Source organism: Dermochelys coriacea, chromosome 8 (assembly GCF_009764565.3).
Source record: "Dermochelys coriacea isolate rDerCor1 chromosome 8, rDerCor1.pri.v4, whole genome shotgun sequence".
Classification (NCBI taxonomy): Eukaryota; Metazoa; Chordata; order Testudines; family Dermochelyidae; genus Dermochelys; species Dermochelys coriacea.
Window position 1 is genome coordinate 18,277,268 of NC_050075.1, and position 16,361 is coordinate 18,293,628.

Genomic DNA, 16,361 nt, shown 5'->3' on the forward strand with positions numbered 1-16,361 from the left:
TTCCTATAGTGCGAGTATTGCAACTGTGCACATCGGGTTCCCCACTATATAGTAATTTAATAATACTGGCTTGATCTTGGGACAATAACCTGTCAACCCTCAAAGTGATAACTGTGAATTCTTATACATAATCTATAGATCAGTCTACATCTTGAACACTCCAGCATCAAATTTCTCACAAATTAAGTTCACATAACAAAAGTATCACAAATATACACTTCATATGTATATCATATACTGATAGAGGCCTAAATTTTAAACACTAACAATGAAACTGGGGCAGTACCTTCAATTCAAATAGATTGATGATGCAGTACAGATTAATGATGATAATTTTTCTCTTACCCCAGACTTTTGGTTCAGGTTAGTCACAGTAAGCACTGAACAGTATCTGATGAAGTGAGCTGTAGCTCACGAAAGCTATAAATAAATTTTTGTTAGTCTAAGGTGCCGCAAGTACTCCTTTCCTTCATACATGCTTAGTCAGCCCAAAGTAGAGTCTCAAAGAAGCATCTCGAGTTATATACTAGTACCTTTCCCAACAGTGTCCACACATGTTCGCATAGATGGAGGGCAGACTGGAGGCCAGCAGCAGAGTCTGAGCTTCAATAAACTGGAAGACCAAGTCCCCGTGCATTCCTTCTATCGCTAGTTCTCGATACTTATCTTTTGCCGCCTGAACACAGCCAGCAGAGCCATCATTAAACATTCCAGCTGGCATAGAGAAATATTTCTTAAAAGCCAATTTCTTTGCTTTAATATGTCTTTAAAATGTAACTTCTTAGAATCTGATAATGGATTATTAAAGGACTACATTTTCTTTAACAGCTGGGAATGGAAGAGTATGAACTTCTGCAAATTGGACATAGTAGTTTTACATTATTATGGCTCAAAAAAAAAAAAAAAAACATCTATCGACAGACATAAAGTCAAAGATTACTGTAAATATATATTAAGTGCTATCATTCTGGATGGCCCATATAAAGATGCCATTAAGTACTAAGAAAAAAGGCAATAAATATGATCTATCATTCCGTATGCTGTTCAGCCTTGCCTAATCATATTCCTGAAAGACAAGTCAAGCAGTCTCTACAAGATATTAAGTGAATCAGATGGTTCGGCAGACACTTTAGAGAAATACTGACACCTCAAGAAACATTTTGAAAACATTCCATTTCCAAATAGGTCAGCTGATGTATTTTTCTGTATTCTCATGTATATTATTCATGTTTTAAAAAAAGCTGAGGCAAGGAAATGCACTTTTTAACCATTTGTCCTTTCAGCTGCCATTGCTCACTTAAGATCATAGGGCTCTATTTGCAAGATCACAGCTGTTTCCTTTAGAAGTATTATGCCACAAACAGACCACCATGACCTCAGATCCTTAATCTATTTACTTATTCCTGTTTCTTAGCACAATACAGACCCTGATTTAACTGTATAGTTAAACAGGAATCAGACGTACCAGTATCAAAAGAAATGAGGTAACAAATGTCAGGATTTGGTTTTCTTGCCACCTGCAGCGTAGACCTCCTACCTGAAATTCAAAGAATCCAGTTTTCAGAGCTTCCTTGAACATCATCTTCTCATAATTTTGATCTGTCTTTGTTATTCCTGCATTCATTTCACTAGGAAGAAAAGAGAAGAGAAAAAATTAGTATCACACAGTCCAACTCACATAATACGGCAATAATAATTAAAAATAATGGCAATGAGACATTATAAATGATCCTGATCCGGCAGGAACACACACTAGTATGAAGTTACTGAACATTTGTTTGTTTTAAAGCATTCATTATTCGGTAGAAAATAGCTTCATAAAACAAACAAATGTGAAAATTAGACTCAATACGAAACTAAAACTATAAAGATATTTATTCTGAGAGGTACCTGGCAAAGACTCTGTCATTAAAGGTGTTGGGAGTCCCACTTCTTAAACTGTCTCTATTTGCAATCATTTCCTTCACCCACTCCACCCAGGTGTAGAGACGGAGAATACCAGCATCTGCCATAGCTTCCACGAAATTGGCATCCTCAACTGTGTCGCCAGCATCAGCCAGTGCCAGACGCATGCCTAGAGGAATGAGAGACAGGATTAACTAACATGTCTGGCTCCACAGCCAACTAGTATATGTGGCTGCCTGAATCCCAACTGGTCTTTCATGCAGAGGGCCAGCAAAATGCAGACGGAGCACTCACCTATGAAGGACAAGCGTGTATTGCATGTGGTCAATGTGAGTGAAAGCAGTGCCTCAAAAGGGATCTGGGTTGATTGGAGTGAGAAGGGCAGCGAACCACCTTGTTACAGGAGTGAGAGGGACAAAAAACATTGTGTCCCAAGAGGCAGGAATGATCTTGGGTGGGGACATGTCCAAAAATAGAGGGGTATGGGGGGACAAAAGAATGAGAGTCTAGCACAGCAGCAAAATTCTGCACTTTTCTCATTCACTATCTAAAGGCCCTGCGCCTTAGAAGGGGACGGGTTGACAGGAAGGATGCAGAAACTGCCAAAAGAAGGTGCCAAGAACCTTGCAATTGATGAAAAAAAGATCCTTCCTACTGACCCAGAGTGCCTCATAACTGATGCCAGGATTAACATGTACTCTGCATTCCTAAAGATACAAGAGCTCGGTGATTATTCACAGACAAGAGCAGCCGATAACCATTGTACTTTTGCAATTCAAATATCAAAGCTGCAATGAACCCATTACTCCTTGGAAGATGGCATGACACGCCCAAAAATTAGCATCACTAAAAAAAATGCAAGTTAGCACGCACTTACCATCTGCAGAAACTTGTCAACAGCTTGGCTCAGGGTGAGGAAGTTGCCTGTAGATTTAGACATCTGAAAGAGAAGACAGACAAGAGAATTCTGACCATGTTCATGCTGCTTAGTCTGATAACAAAGGGGGAAAAGACACAAATAAAACAAGCTGTCCCCGCCTAAGCGGGCAGGATTGTGTGTCACTGATAACCAAGATAGATAAAAGAGATTCTGTGGCTTTGCTCAGGAATTAGCTCTCTGCATTACCATGCAAGACATCCAAACTCAGCTTCTGATTCAGTCTCCCATTTTCCATAAAGGGCTTGTCAACATAGCTAACATGGTTTGCAGAGGTAGTGTCTCTACACTGGCAAGACTCCTCCATCTGTCAGCATAGGCTGCATCTACATTAGGGGGCTCTGCAGTGTTGGCACAGCCCCAGTCTACACTGCAAACAGAGATGTGCCTTAAGCACATGCAGACATGCTGAGTTATCTTTAATCTAACTAGCTCGAACAGCAGCAGTGAAGCCAGAACAGCAACACAGGCTAGCCACCCCGAGTACATTCCTAGGGACCTGGGTGGAGATGGACAGTCCTGGTTACTGCCTGTACTGCTATTGTTATACAAGTCTGCTAAAACCAAAGTTAGCTCAAATATTTCTACATGTGCTGCAGTCACAACTCTGACAGAAGTGTGGGCATACCCCATGTCACTTAGGCATTTTTGACAATTATACCCTGAGGCTAAAGCACATTTATTCACTTTGACAAAACATATTCAGTAAATCAATTTTGTCTGTATAAACTTTCCCCTTTTCCCCCACTTTCACTTCAAAGTGAAATGCACCTTTAAAGTACTGTAATAAGATCCGGACATAAGAACTCTCCCATAAAGGCAGGTAACCCTGAAACTCTGAAGAATTAAGCAGATACCTTAGGTAAACTTACAAGCATTATCAGATCAGGTATGCTATGATGATCTGTGGAGGACCATAAGTGGTCAGACACTATGGTATGAAAACCTAGACAGATGGAATGGAAGAAAGGCAGGCTCCTGCTTTGGAAGATGGGTAACTGAGGCATTTCACGAGAGGAGGTAATCAGCATGCTAAATGCTGCCCTGATTAATCTGCTGAAGAGATTTTTGAAGCAGGCCCAGGAGTTTCTAGTTGTCTTGACCATCCAAGAATACCAGATGAAAAACTGTTGTACCTTCTCAGAATTCAGGAGGAGATGTCCATTTTGCTCTCACAGCTACAGGCCATTTGTCTCTGCATTTGAAGACACAAAATATGGAGTATATTTTATTTTAAAAAGCAATTACTTTTTTCTTCAAAAAAGACCAAAAGTCTAGTGATTTCAGATAGGAACGGGCATGTTTTTAAGTGGAACCTTCAAAAAAAGGCACCTACTGGGGTATCTTGAGGATTAATGTTGTCACTTTGAAGACAAAAGAGCTACAATACAGGTGGCTAAGCCTTATTGCTACTACAATTCAAAACATGTACTACAGAGCTTTAAAAAAAAACTACACTCCACTTACCCCCACCATCTCCTCTTTTCAATTACATTTCTAATTTAATCTAGTGCCAATGAAATTAGGGACCAATAGCAATGGATAAAGCCAGTTGTTTCACACACCTTTACTGATAGAAGAAGCTTATGAGCTCTAAGAATGCTTGAGAGAGGAAATTTGCCCCATTTCTGCTATGATCCTGATCAGCAGCTCCCAAAAACTCTATTGGTTCACATATCACTTTCTTAAAGAATTGTTGAGAAGTGAATGGATGGAACATTAAGCTCACATATCACAATATGAGAACCACTAGTCTTGACGGTATATACACATACTTCCAACAAAGCCCACTAATAAAAACACATGATTTCACCCAAATCCCAAATACAGAACATCCTGTCAAGAGCCATTGACGGGGGTACCAAGGCTGGAGTGTTCGTAATTTTATCTCCACGCTTGCTTGACATCGCTTCCAAACTTACCTTTGATCTGACCACATGGCTACGTGGTTATAGAGGTATATGATAGATGGTTTGGGACGAGATCCTTGCCAGAGACTCTTAGATCCACAGGATACCAAAATTCAAACTCCTCCTTGAGCTTGTCTAACTTTTGCTTTGGAATCTGTGTCTTGGGAAATGGAGCAGTCCTGAAGAATATGTAATCCCCAGACTTCTTTGGACATCTGATGCGCCCTGCATAGAAATATTAACGTCTTAATAAAGAACACATACATGTGCGCGCAGTTAGTTTTTCTTTAAAATCAGGATGTTTGTTTTTAACAAAACCTGAATCTGAGGCCTACCACTACTTAATTCAAAAATTAGCACTTTACTAATTCAAAGTAAGCTACAAACAATAACAATGAATTCTCACAACAGTCCTTATGAGCTAATTACTCTTATTATTTTACAGGTCATGAAAGTGAGAGAGTGGGTACATCTACACTTTAAAAAACAAAACAAAAAAAAACCCACTGCAATAGCAAGCATCGAGTCCAGGTCAGCTGACTGAGGCTCATACGAGGGACTAAAATAGCAGTGTAGACATTCCTGCTCAGACTGGAGCTTAATCTCCAACACCTAATGAGGGGAGGGTCATCTGACTCAGGCTCTGAGACTCACTGCTGTGGGGAGTTTTTTGTACAATGCAGATGTACCCAGAGAAGCCTTGCCCATGGAATCAGAGGACTGAGTCAATGTCAGAGCAAGGCTCAGAACTCAGGATGTCCTGTCTCAGCCATGCCCCTCTCTACTTGACAGGTCCTTTGACTCCTGTAAAGTGAGGGGGATACAAACACTTTAATGCCCTGGAACTTGATTTATCTCTCTCTCCATTACTGTCTGGGCTAAATACTATCCTGAAAAATGCAGAACCAGAATCTAAGTCCTCCCTAAGCCTCTATGCCGTGGGTCATTCACAGGTCATGCTACCATCCTTCTGGCAGAGGACAAGATTAAATCTCCTTCATAAGGGTCAGCCCTTCCCCATAATGGTCACGAAGAGGGTAGAAAAAGATGGGAATCACTTGTCAACAACACAAGGCAATCTCCCACTTCAGAGAGTATTTTGCCTCCTAGCAAGCAGTTCCAGACTCTACCAATGCAGACCAAGAACAGAATCCCCACACAACTGACATTTTCTGACGATGAAAGGCATATACTATAACCCCATTAGAGGCAGGACGACAGCAGTTTTAGAACAAACGTGCTACCCGTGGAGATCAAACACCAAAGCCAAGGTCCAGTCACCAGCAGTCATTCAAGATCCCATGGCACTTTATTTTATGGGGGATTTCAACTGAAGTTTATTAGAATCTACCTGCTCTTATTTCCCAAAGTTTCAATTCCACCACTCTTTTTTGGCCCCTGCTCAGCATCAAAGGCTAACAATATAAGTTAGACAGAAACTACAGCTCACATATGAGACATCACCAGGCTATAGTCTACTCCCTAAAATGGGCAGTTTTTAAAATTTCATAGTTCTGCGTGGATATATGCTGAAAGGCTTTCAGTTACTGTCCTACCCTACAGGTTAGAGATGTGTGCTGTTACTCCACAGCTATGTTTCATGCCAAAGATCGCTGCACTATAACAATGGGTGAAGTGATCCCTAAACATCCCTGTTAAATTTCTCTGCAAAAAGTGCTTTGCAAACCTTGATGTTTAGATGTTCTATACGAGGCAAAGCACACGATAGTTTACAGAGGCATCTAAAATCCAATGTAATTCAGATTGCTCACTTTAAACCTTGTTTCCAGACAACCTAGTGCAAAAAATATTTTCTGTTATGTAATTAGAGGTCTGTCTTTGAGTCAGATGAATTTCTGCAGGCTTCTTAAAGATTAGTTTTTGCTGCAGGTACTTATGTTGGAATTCCTTCCAAGATAAACTAAAGCATCAAACAAGGCTCCAAAGCAGATGTGTACAGGGGTCACAGAACCGGGGGGGCGGAAAGGCTAGTGCCCCTGCAGTGGAAATATTGTGATGAGCTCCTGCCCTGCCACTTAAACTTGCACATGGGGGGTGTGGGGGCACACATAGATGGAGAGTGAGACCCAGAGGACTGAAGCAGCTTCCACAGTGCCCAGGATCGGGCTTGGGGAGCAGGTACCAAAAAGGCCACTGCGAGTCCCAGGAACCAGTAGAAAACCCCAAGAACCTCCTTTTCAGCCACGAACGGGATCAGCTCCCATCCTGCACGCCAGCAGAGTCTGAATACCTCCCCTCACTCCCTCTCTAATTCCTCCGTCCACTATTTGCACAAAGCTTCCACGTCTCCCTCTAGTCTCTCAGATGCATAAGTGAACTACTCTCCTGAACACCTGAAACACTAAACTAAAGCCCCAGCCTCGAAGGGAGAGTGGCAGGGCAGGACACTTGGCTGTTTCTGTCCTGAGGAGAAGACTGAACACAAACTATCAATCACAGGTCACAGCCCTCAGCCACCCCTTCTGAGAGGTCATGGAGCCGCAGACCTGGCAGACATCTGAGCACAACTACTTTCAGAGGACACTTACTATATGAGCCAGACCCCAGAAGTGAACCTATTCTTGGAACGTCAAAAAATCCTTCAGATTCAACAGAGGAGGAAAAGCTAGAAGCCTTCCAAATAAATATTGGCTGCAGCATAATAAAAATCCCAGTTTCTTAGAAACCCGCCAGTCTCTAGTGTGGGTTCATTTGTGATTGAGAGCAAGACCTATCTTTGTCCACTATATCCCCAGAAGCAGGCATGTAGACGGGGACCAGCTGCAATTTGCTGAGATTGTAAGAGGTTACAAAGCAGATTTTTAGCAGGTACCACAGAAGTACTTGCAGGAGCCACAGTGAAACCATTCAGTTACCAAAATATCATGCAGTTTCCATTTGAAGGCAGCAAGTGCTGAGCAAAGAAGGTTACTTGCAAACAGACCTCCTTCAGCTGCCCTTGGAGGGACTCCCTTGTGTCCTTCCCAATTCCTCCAACACTACCAGTCTAAAAGCTTTGCTAAATCGGGGCTCTGCCTTTATCTATACTACTATCTATATATAATGCTCTAAGCACAGATCTGAAGAGTCGGCCTACAAGTTATGCCTTTGGAAAGAGCCAGAGTGGAACTATATTGAAACATACCATTCCGCACCAACCTGTATCCCTTACCTGATGCCAAGCGGAGAATCTCCTTGTCCACGCAGATCATCTCCTTGCAGCAGATGAGCGACTGTGTAGAAGGCCATGTAGATAGTGGAATCGGAGAGGGATTCTATCAGCCACTGCTCATCCCAAGGCAAACGAGTACCTATAAGAAGATCCAAAAAAGATGCTCATTACCAGGCACAGGCCAGAATTCCAATTTGTCGAGTTCACAACAGATGATGGGATTTTCAAAAGTGCCCGAGTGACTTATGTGCACAAGTCCCACTGACTTTCAATTCGACTTGCGCCATCAAATCACTTCAGTGCTTCTGAAAATCTTACTCAGGAGAATGGGCCAGTTGTAACTGTTTTTTGTTCTTGAACATCTTGGAAGACAGAGGGAATCCTTTCAGGGACTGCCCTTAGCTTTCCTAATGCAATGGTCAGCTCACTTCTAAATTCAACAAACTGAAGCACCTGTTCACCTTATCATTTGCTCTGCATGTTTCATAGAAAGAGATTATCCTGGCCTGCTGCCATACTGAGTCAGGTGGTCTTGTATCAGGATCCTATTCTGTAAACTAAGAAGGGTTGGGTCTGGATGAGAAACCTGCAAGGAAAACTCCCAGGTGATGCAGGAAATGGTACTGGTTCCTTCTATGTCATCTCTGAACAAATGGGCTGTGTATGGTGATGGGGGGAGGGGAGAGGGAGGCTTGCTATTGCGGGTGGTGTTTCCATTTAAAAAAATATAAGAGCTCCTGATTAACTCAGGTTATGTGGAAGGGTGTCATCTTTTTGATGTCCTGGGTCAAATTCTAATTGGGGTAATTCTGTTCTGCCTACCTAATTCCTCCCACTAACCTCTCAATTAGATATTGTATTAGATGTAAAATGATAAGTATGTCTAGTGATTTTACAACTAATGCAATATCTAATTGAGAGGTTAGTGTGGGAATTAGGTCCTCTCCAGGTGAGGGTAGAGTAGCTGCCGTTAGTAGAAGAGTTCAAGTATCTAGGGGTCTTGTTCATGAGCGATGGTAAGGGGGAGCATGAGATTGACCAACGGATTGGTGCGGCGGCAACAGTGATGTAGGCACCAAACCGATCTGTGGTGGTGAGGCGGGAGCTGAGTCCTTGGATGAAGTTCTCGGTCTACAGGTTGATCTACATCCCCATCCACATCTATGGTCATGAACTTTGGGTAATGATTGAAAGATTGTGGGTACAAGTGGTGGAAATGAGGTTCCTTCACAGGGTGGCTGGGCTTACTCTCCAAGACAGAATGAGGGGTTCGGCTACTCAGGAGAGCCTCAGAGTACAGCCGCTACTCCTCTGGATTGAGAGGAGCCAGCTGAGATGGTTCGGGCACCTGATAAGGATGCCCCCTGGGAGGCTTCCTTTGGAACTTTACCAGGCATATCCCTCTGGAAGGAGGTCCTGAGGCCAACTCAGGACACACTGGAGGGATTATATCTCCCAGTTGTCCTGGGAACACTGGAGAATCCCCCAGGAGGAGCTGGAACCTGCTGCGGAGCAAAGAGAGGTCTGGTCCTCCTTATTCTCCATGCTGCTACTGCAACCCTCACCAGGAAAAGCAGGAATGGATGAAAAAGTGAGAGTTACTCTCCTCAAGCAGGAAGAGAGGAAAAGCTGTGTGTTTTGCCTACCTAAGCCATACGTTCTTGAGCAGGCATGCTCCTGCAGCCAGCACAGCGTAGCTTCAAAATTCTTTCTGGTCTCTTCACAATACCTATGTGGAACAGACTATTATTAATCCTTGGTCTCCCTCAGGGTTACACTGTCAGTACACGCCACTTCCCGACCTACACTTTATCCATCTCTTTCCCATAACTTACGTCTCTAGATCCTTCAAGCAGTCAGCTGCCTGCTTCTTCCAGTTTACTTCGCCATAATCTAGGTACCTGAAGATCAAGCAAAATAATTAGAATAAAGAAGTTCACATAAGGGTGCAACAGAGGGATGGGTTAAGGATTTCACTTCACTCACCACTGGTCACAAAGAGCCACCACACACTCATCCATGGACCTCGATATAACTTGTTTCTCGGGTTCCATATAAATCATTGCTTCACCCTGAGATAAAAGGGAAGAGGTATATTATACCTTTAAAGAAGATATAACATATAACACATACGGCATTATATGAAAGGAGTTTACCAATAATAACCCCCATTATAATCCCAACTCAGCCAGCAATTTACTCTGATGCCTTAGACGAGCCTCAGCCTCTCTGTGTCTGGTATTTGCAAAATAGAGAAATACTATCACCTGTATCAGCATTGCGGGCTGTCGGCTTATTTTATATAATGTTGTAAAATGGTGGCGATTCTCAGTTAAAAGGTGCTATAGAAGCACAAGTCTGTACTGTTTAAAGCTATGTACAGATGGTAAAAATGTGTAAAACAAGGCGTTAAGATATGATGCACAAATCCTCAAAAACTAGACAAATGGGGAATGGGACAGAAGTGAGTGATTAGCTTTAACTCCACACCCATATTCTGTATCAGAGAAAAGAGTAGAGCACCATCCTGCAAACTGAAGGGAACGATCCTGCACTGACAGAGATATAGACTAAATAACTGAAGCCTTTTCCGTACTATCACCATGATTCTATGGGCTATGACTAGGCCATAAGATATGCCTCTATTAAGGCAGTACGCACAAAGCTAAAAAAAATCAGACGTCTCTTCCTACTTGATCCATCAGGTACAATACAATACATTTCTCTTTATCTAAAATACCGTACTTTGCTTTAGCATCACTTTGTACTCTATTGTTACTGCTCTTTCCAGAGAGCATCTAAGGCAATGCTTCTGTGGAAACAAGCCAATATACTTTATTTAGTGACTATCCTGCTATGGGAAAGATAGATGATCATCTTGGAAAGCAGTATCCAGACCACCACATACATTGCCCACCATCTTCTTCTGTATAAGCTTTTTGACATCCTGGACTTTTGCCCCTTGTACTCATCCACCAACATTATCTGTAAGGGAGAGACCATTGCAGAAGTTAGGTTTTTTTAAAAAGATTAAGTTTCAAGTAATATGTAAAACCACCAGTTCTTTGGAGCCCAAGAAATACCGATATTGTGACTTATGATGGACCTTAAAAATTAGATGTTGAAAATCTGCCTAAAAAAAAATATCCCCTTAACTCCACATATATATTATACATTATGTGTTTTACTTAAGAGCATTCAAACCAGGAAGGCTAGCTGGACATGCACAGCCCTGCCACACAGGAAATTGATCTTTGAATTGCAAATAGTTTAGATGTGCCGAGGCTTAGGGCACTGTGACAGAAGCCCACTGAATGAGCTGAAATGGGGAAGAACCACCCTTCTTTCATTTTCTACCAGCCTCCTCAAGTCAAGGTTTGGAATGATGTTGACCATTTCTTGAGAAAGGTGCATCCAGTGGCCATACCGTGGGCCTCATCTTGAGGCAGACACACCTCCAGCCTCCCAACTGTGATTCTACACTATCCCCATACCACATTCAGAGGCTCACCTAAGGGGAAGTTCCTTAGAATGGGGGCCATGAAAAAAATCTCAAAGGACCCGACCCACATCCCCAAAAAAAATCCATACACCTTCACCTTCCCGATTTATTAATCTATTAATTCATCTGCCTCCTTTCAAATGTTTATCAACTTCAATATAAAAAAAAAAATCTTTCACAACACACCTAGGGAAGCCTAGTTACTTACTCCCTCATAAAATCCTTTCAGGTAAACTCTCTCCTTAGCCTCTGCAAGTTTCTCTTTGTCATTCTGACTCTGGATTTTCAACTCGTCACAGACCAATGGAGCAGAAAGGCTGCTGTAGCCTGGGATTTCGATGATGGGTACCTGGGATAGCATGGTATTGTCAGGATTTGTTTCAAAATGTGTGAATGCAACACAAGTTCCGCAGGTAATTGACTCTTGAATTTCGCAGCCTTCAGTGGAAATTGTACACCGAAGAAAATGCAGAGCTAAGTGTGTTTTTCTTCCATGTTCACAATCCACCACCAACATGGGAATTGAAACCAGGATTTGGAGGGGAGAAAGAAAGGCATATCTCCCAGCTGTGAAAATTCATAAGTTTATACTTGTATGATTTGCACAGAGCAAGTGATATTATAGAGAAAACACTATGAAAAGCAGCTGTCAAAGTTACAGCAGTCTTTGAATTCCTGCTGTTCTATACATAGTGTGCTACTTTCCAGAATTTACTGCTAATCAAATTTGGTGGAATTTTACAAAAATTCAACACAATGCCACTAAACTCATCAGGAATTTCTGGCACTCTCCAGAGTGACTCCCGATAGCATGTCGCGAGCAATAACCCAATTTTTTCCCCGTGCATGAGACAGACAAGGAGTACTGAGCAGCTAACTGAGAGAAGAGCAGGAGCAATGCAGAAAATCTGAGATGTATTTGGCTGTAACTTATACTCTCAAAATGACATACATGGCTGAATCCCCATAAATTCCATTAGCAATAACAGAAGTGGCATAGCTATAGCACTTTACATGGAGCAGATAATATACTCTCCATTAAATCAAGATCATCACAGAAGGTTTTAACTCACAGAGACTCAAACTCTAAACTGCAGCCTCAAAGTAGCACTTGCTACAAAATAGTATTTTGTGTAAAAAAAATTCAAAGTAATGGAGCTTTGCTACTTCAAGGCCTCAGTCTAACAACTGCAGTTTCACAACTATGAGGGCAAGTTCTGCTAATGCCTCAAGCTCTTTTGACTAATAAAGGATTTTAAAAACAAAATTTCTGAAAGGCATGCAAGCTCTTAATCCAAGTAAAAAAAGCCTTGTATATTTGACACACACACACTTAGCTACACTCACCGGTTCAAAAGACAGGACCATTTCATCTTTAATTCCATACTTCCCCCTTAGTGCCTACAAAAGATGTTTAAAAAAAAAAAGCACACCATAAAACAGAGGGTTTTTTTTTTTTTTTTTTAAAAACTTGCTTTTTTTGTTAATTCCATAAAAAAAGAACATCCTTCTGAATGAATAATATATCATGTTCTCAGATGTGCTGTCAACCCTATTTGCCCACTACTCCTTGGGAATTAAGAAATTTGGGTTCAATCCCCCAGTTTTGCCATCGATTTCCAGTTGGTCTCAGGCAAATCATTAATCCCTATGTGGCTCAATTTTCCCCAATTATAAAATGGGGAAAATAGTATTTCTGTACTGCATAGGGTGTTGTGAGGATAAATACATTAGCAGTTGTTAGCTGCTCAGGTACCACACTACCTAGAAAATCAATATATCTAGACTTTAAGCTCTTTAAGCTCTTCAGGCAGGAACCAGTCTCACTTATTTTTGAAGCACCTAGCACACTTTTGGCACTATATAATCAAATGGCTGCTATGTGGTTTATGTGAAATGAGTATAGTGGTCTCAACCTAGTAACTAATGGCCAAGTGAGCACACCAGAGAAATCCCTCTCATCCCTGGTACTAATTTCCACCTTAACAGTCTTGTCAACCCCACTTATAAATAATAAAAGTGATGAGGTTGTGGTACAAAATCATTTCCAAAGTCTGCATGAAAATGATACTGGAGATCAGATTTTTTTTAAATATTATTACAAGTGGATTCCAAACTAAAGTCTGCAACACCGTACACTTAAGTTTGCACATAAGTTTCGAGGCCACTCATGGAAGTTTCATCAATTAAAAACAAAAAAACAAAAAAACAAAAAAACTGTCCCCATTTTATTTATCAATGTTCTTGCCACTCAGAACACTCAAAATGAACTGTGAGCAATACAGATCTGAATGAGAGGCTGACCTGTTTTTTCTTCAAATCTCTCAGGGCTGCAATGTCATCAGGAGCATCAGATGGGACACTTGTGACCACTCCAGTGCCTTGCAAAAAAATGAATCAGGTAACAAAAATCAATTAATATATATTTTGAAACTTGGAATTAATGAACAGGCTCATTCAAGAAAATGATGTTGTAATGTTACTTTTATCTTACCTTTATCTTCCTTAATTGTGAGCATAGGAAGAGCATAGATTACTTTGTAGGAAGTTAAAGGGGCAGAGAGTGCAGCTCCAAGAATCTCCTGTGCAAGAGAGGAATTTAGAACAAGGAGCACTGTCTTGGCCTGGCTAAGCTGATGTTCCTTTAAACCCAGCTGGCCTTCCCCACACAATACAAATAGATAAATAAATTAAAAGGCCATGACACAATACAAAGTGCAGAAGCCCTTCTTCTGCAAAGTAACTAGATACCATACGTATCACTCTGTGGGACAGTATATGGACTGTGTCATTCATTACTAGGAAATGAAGTACTAGATTCTGGAAGGAATTCAGAGAAGAGCAACAAAAATCATTAGAACTGGAGAACAGTACAGAGGATTAAACCCATTTTCCAGACACAAAACAATTTTGATAAAAGGGTGGTTGAGTCGGGAGAGACTGTCTCCAAAGAACTGAAAAATGTAAACAGCAAGGTGAGAATGGAATGGTTTAGTGCGACACATTTAGGTGAAAGAGGGTTAAAGCCTGAATACCAGGAAAAACTTCCAGAGGTCTATTAGACTGAAAAACAGTCTCCCAAAGGAAATGGAGGAAGGACCTCAGAAATGTATTACTAAATTGAATGAAGGACTGGAAAAGCACTCATACTGTCAAGGCCACTCATGCATTGACAACGGGTTGAAGTAGGTGTTCTAGCAGTCTTCCCCACCTCCAATTTATATGGATTCTATCTTCATGTGACTTAGTAACACAGAGGACATTGTCAGAAGATCCAGTGCATCAAGTTTTAGCAGGTGGCATTCTAGTTAGACACTGAGATAGAATGGCACACCCATATTGCATTGTTATGTTGAATAAATGCCATTGGGTCAGCATTTTATTCAATGTTTGTGAAACTAAATATGCTGAAAACCTGGCACAATCATTCTAAAGCATGAACATAGGGAGCAGTCAAAGGAAGCAGCTATTCTCACCCAGGGTGAACTGGGTATTTCAGTAGAGAATGGTATTGGACTCATTTAACTCATTCTAACTAACTATTATTTCCCTTCCATTCTTTGTAGCAAAAATAATGAGTCACTGTTTTACATACTGCAACACACATTACTTGTGTCATTAGTTCTCAAATACGATTGTGGCAACACAAACACATTTGTCCATAGATTAAACAGCTGCACTAGTCTGGTAATCTCCTCCCCATTCTTTATTTGGTCACTTAACACTCACCAAAAAGCTACCAATAAAGATTAAAGTGTCATCAAGTTTGTATGCCATAAGTAGGCAAAGCACAACTCCTGCAGGAGTCCATAACTTGGCCTATAAGCTGCAAGATGCTCACCTCTCCCATCAGCTCCTTGACAACAGGTACCACTCCGTTATCTTTTGTAAAGCCCTGGTAGGACATGTTCCTGGCCGCTCTTTGGGTGCAGATAAAAATATCCCCATTCACAGTCTCAAAGCCAATGTACTTCATATCTGGGCGAACCCAACAGTTAGTCTGTCCAAACATGGTCTCTGGTCTGAGAGTAGCTGCCACCAGAAGATATTTTTTCCTTTAAGGCCACTAAATAAGATAGAGCACATTAAAATAAGAAAACTCGAGTTATACAGATTCTAATTACTCACAAGCTACCCTAGCCCTAAGGAAAGTTCTGTAAGGGATTGAATCTGGATGGTCTATTAGCGTTTTTCACTTAATCTAATACTGTAGAATTTAGTGAGTCTTATTCAGATTCATGAATCACTGACTGAAGATAACAAACAAGACTTTCACAAGCTGGATGCCCAACTTGAGACACTTTAAAGGAGCCCGATTTTCAAGTGATGGATGGTCAGCACTTTCTGAAAATCAGACCCCTTTTAAGAAGTCTCAAATCATCACTTTTGAAAAATCTGAGCCAAAGCCTTTTCTCTTCCAGGAAAGGACACTATTGGCCAAGAGGAATAAAGAGCAGTAAACTGTCAATTACTTCACTAGGTGTGAAATTGAGCGCACACAGGCGACATTCTGTCACGTATGAAAACAAATTTTGAAAGAGAAAGTAGTAAGGACCGAGGTAAATGGTAATTGGGAATAAATACACATAGTTTTACAAAAGTAGATCGTGCCAGACCAACCTGAGCTCTTGAGAAAATAACTGATTTTTTAGACAAAGGAAATGCAGTAGATCTAATCTACCTGGATTTCAGTAAGACATCTGATACAGTTCTACCTGGGAAATTATTAGTTAAATTGGAGAAAATGGGGATTAATGTGAGAATTAAACGATGGATAAAGAACTAGTTAAAGGGGAGACAACCACAAGTCATACTGAAAGGTGACCCGTTAGGCAGGAGGGAAGTTATTAATGGAGTTTCTCAGGGAGCGGACTTGGGACCAATCTTATTTAGCATTTTCATTCATGACTGAGGCATAAGAAGTGGGAGTGTGCT

The 16,361-nt window shown here is 41.2% G+C and overlaps 1 protein-coding gene across 1 annotated transcript in view; it reads right to left on the minus strand.

Annotated features, from left to right (window-relative positions):
* Positions 1-16,361, minus strand: part of LARS1 (leucyl-tRNA synthetase 1) — a 45,785-nt gene that overhangs the window by 11,509 nt on the left and 17,915 nt on the right. Inside the window, 23 exon segments of the mRNA XM_038413878.2 lie at positions 534-569; positions 572-676; positions 1,538-1,628; positions 1,891-2,074; positions 2,783-2,791; positions 2,794-2,845; positions 3,979-4,008; positions 4,010-4,037; positions 4,765-4,804; positions 4,807-4,948; positions 4,950-4,977; positions 7,925-8,063; positions 9,571-9,653; positions 9,760-9,825; positions 9,911-9,996; positions 10,833-10,876; positions 10,879-10,909; positions 11,635-11,775; positions 12,774-12,827; positions 13,731-13,807; positions 13,921-14,008; positions 15,268-15,467; positions 15,470-15,492. Of these exon segments, the coding sequence (XP_038269806.1) occupies positions 534-569; positions 572-676; positions 1,538-1,628; positions 1,891-2,074; positions 2,783-2,791; positions 2,794-2,845; positions 3,979-4,008; positions 4,010-4,037; positions 4,765-4,804; positions 4,807-4,948; positions 4,950-4,977; positions 7,925-8,063; positions 9,571-9,653; positions 9,760-9,825; positions 9,911-9,996; positions 10,833-10,876; positions 10,879-10,909; positions 11,635-11,775; positions 12,774-12,827; positions 13,731-13,807; positions 13,921-14,008; positions 15,268-15,467; positions 15,470-15,492 (1,777 nt within the window).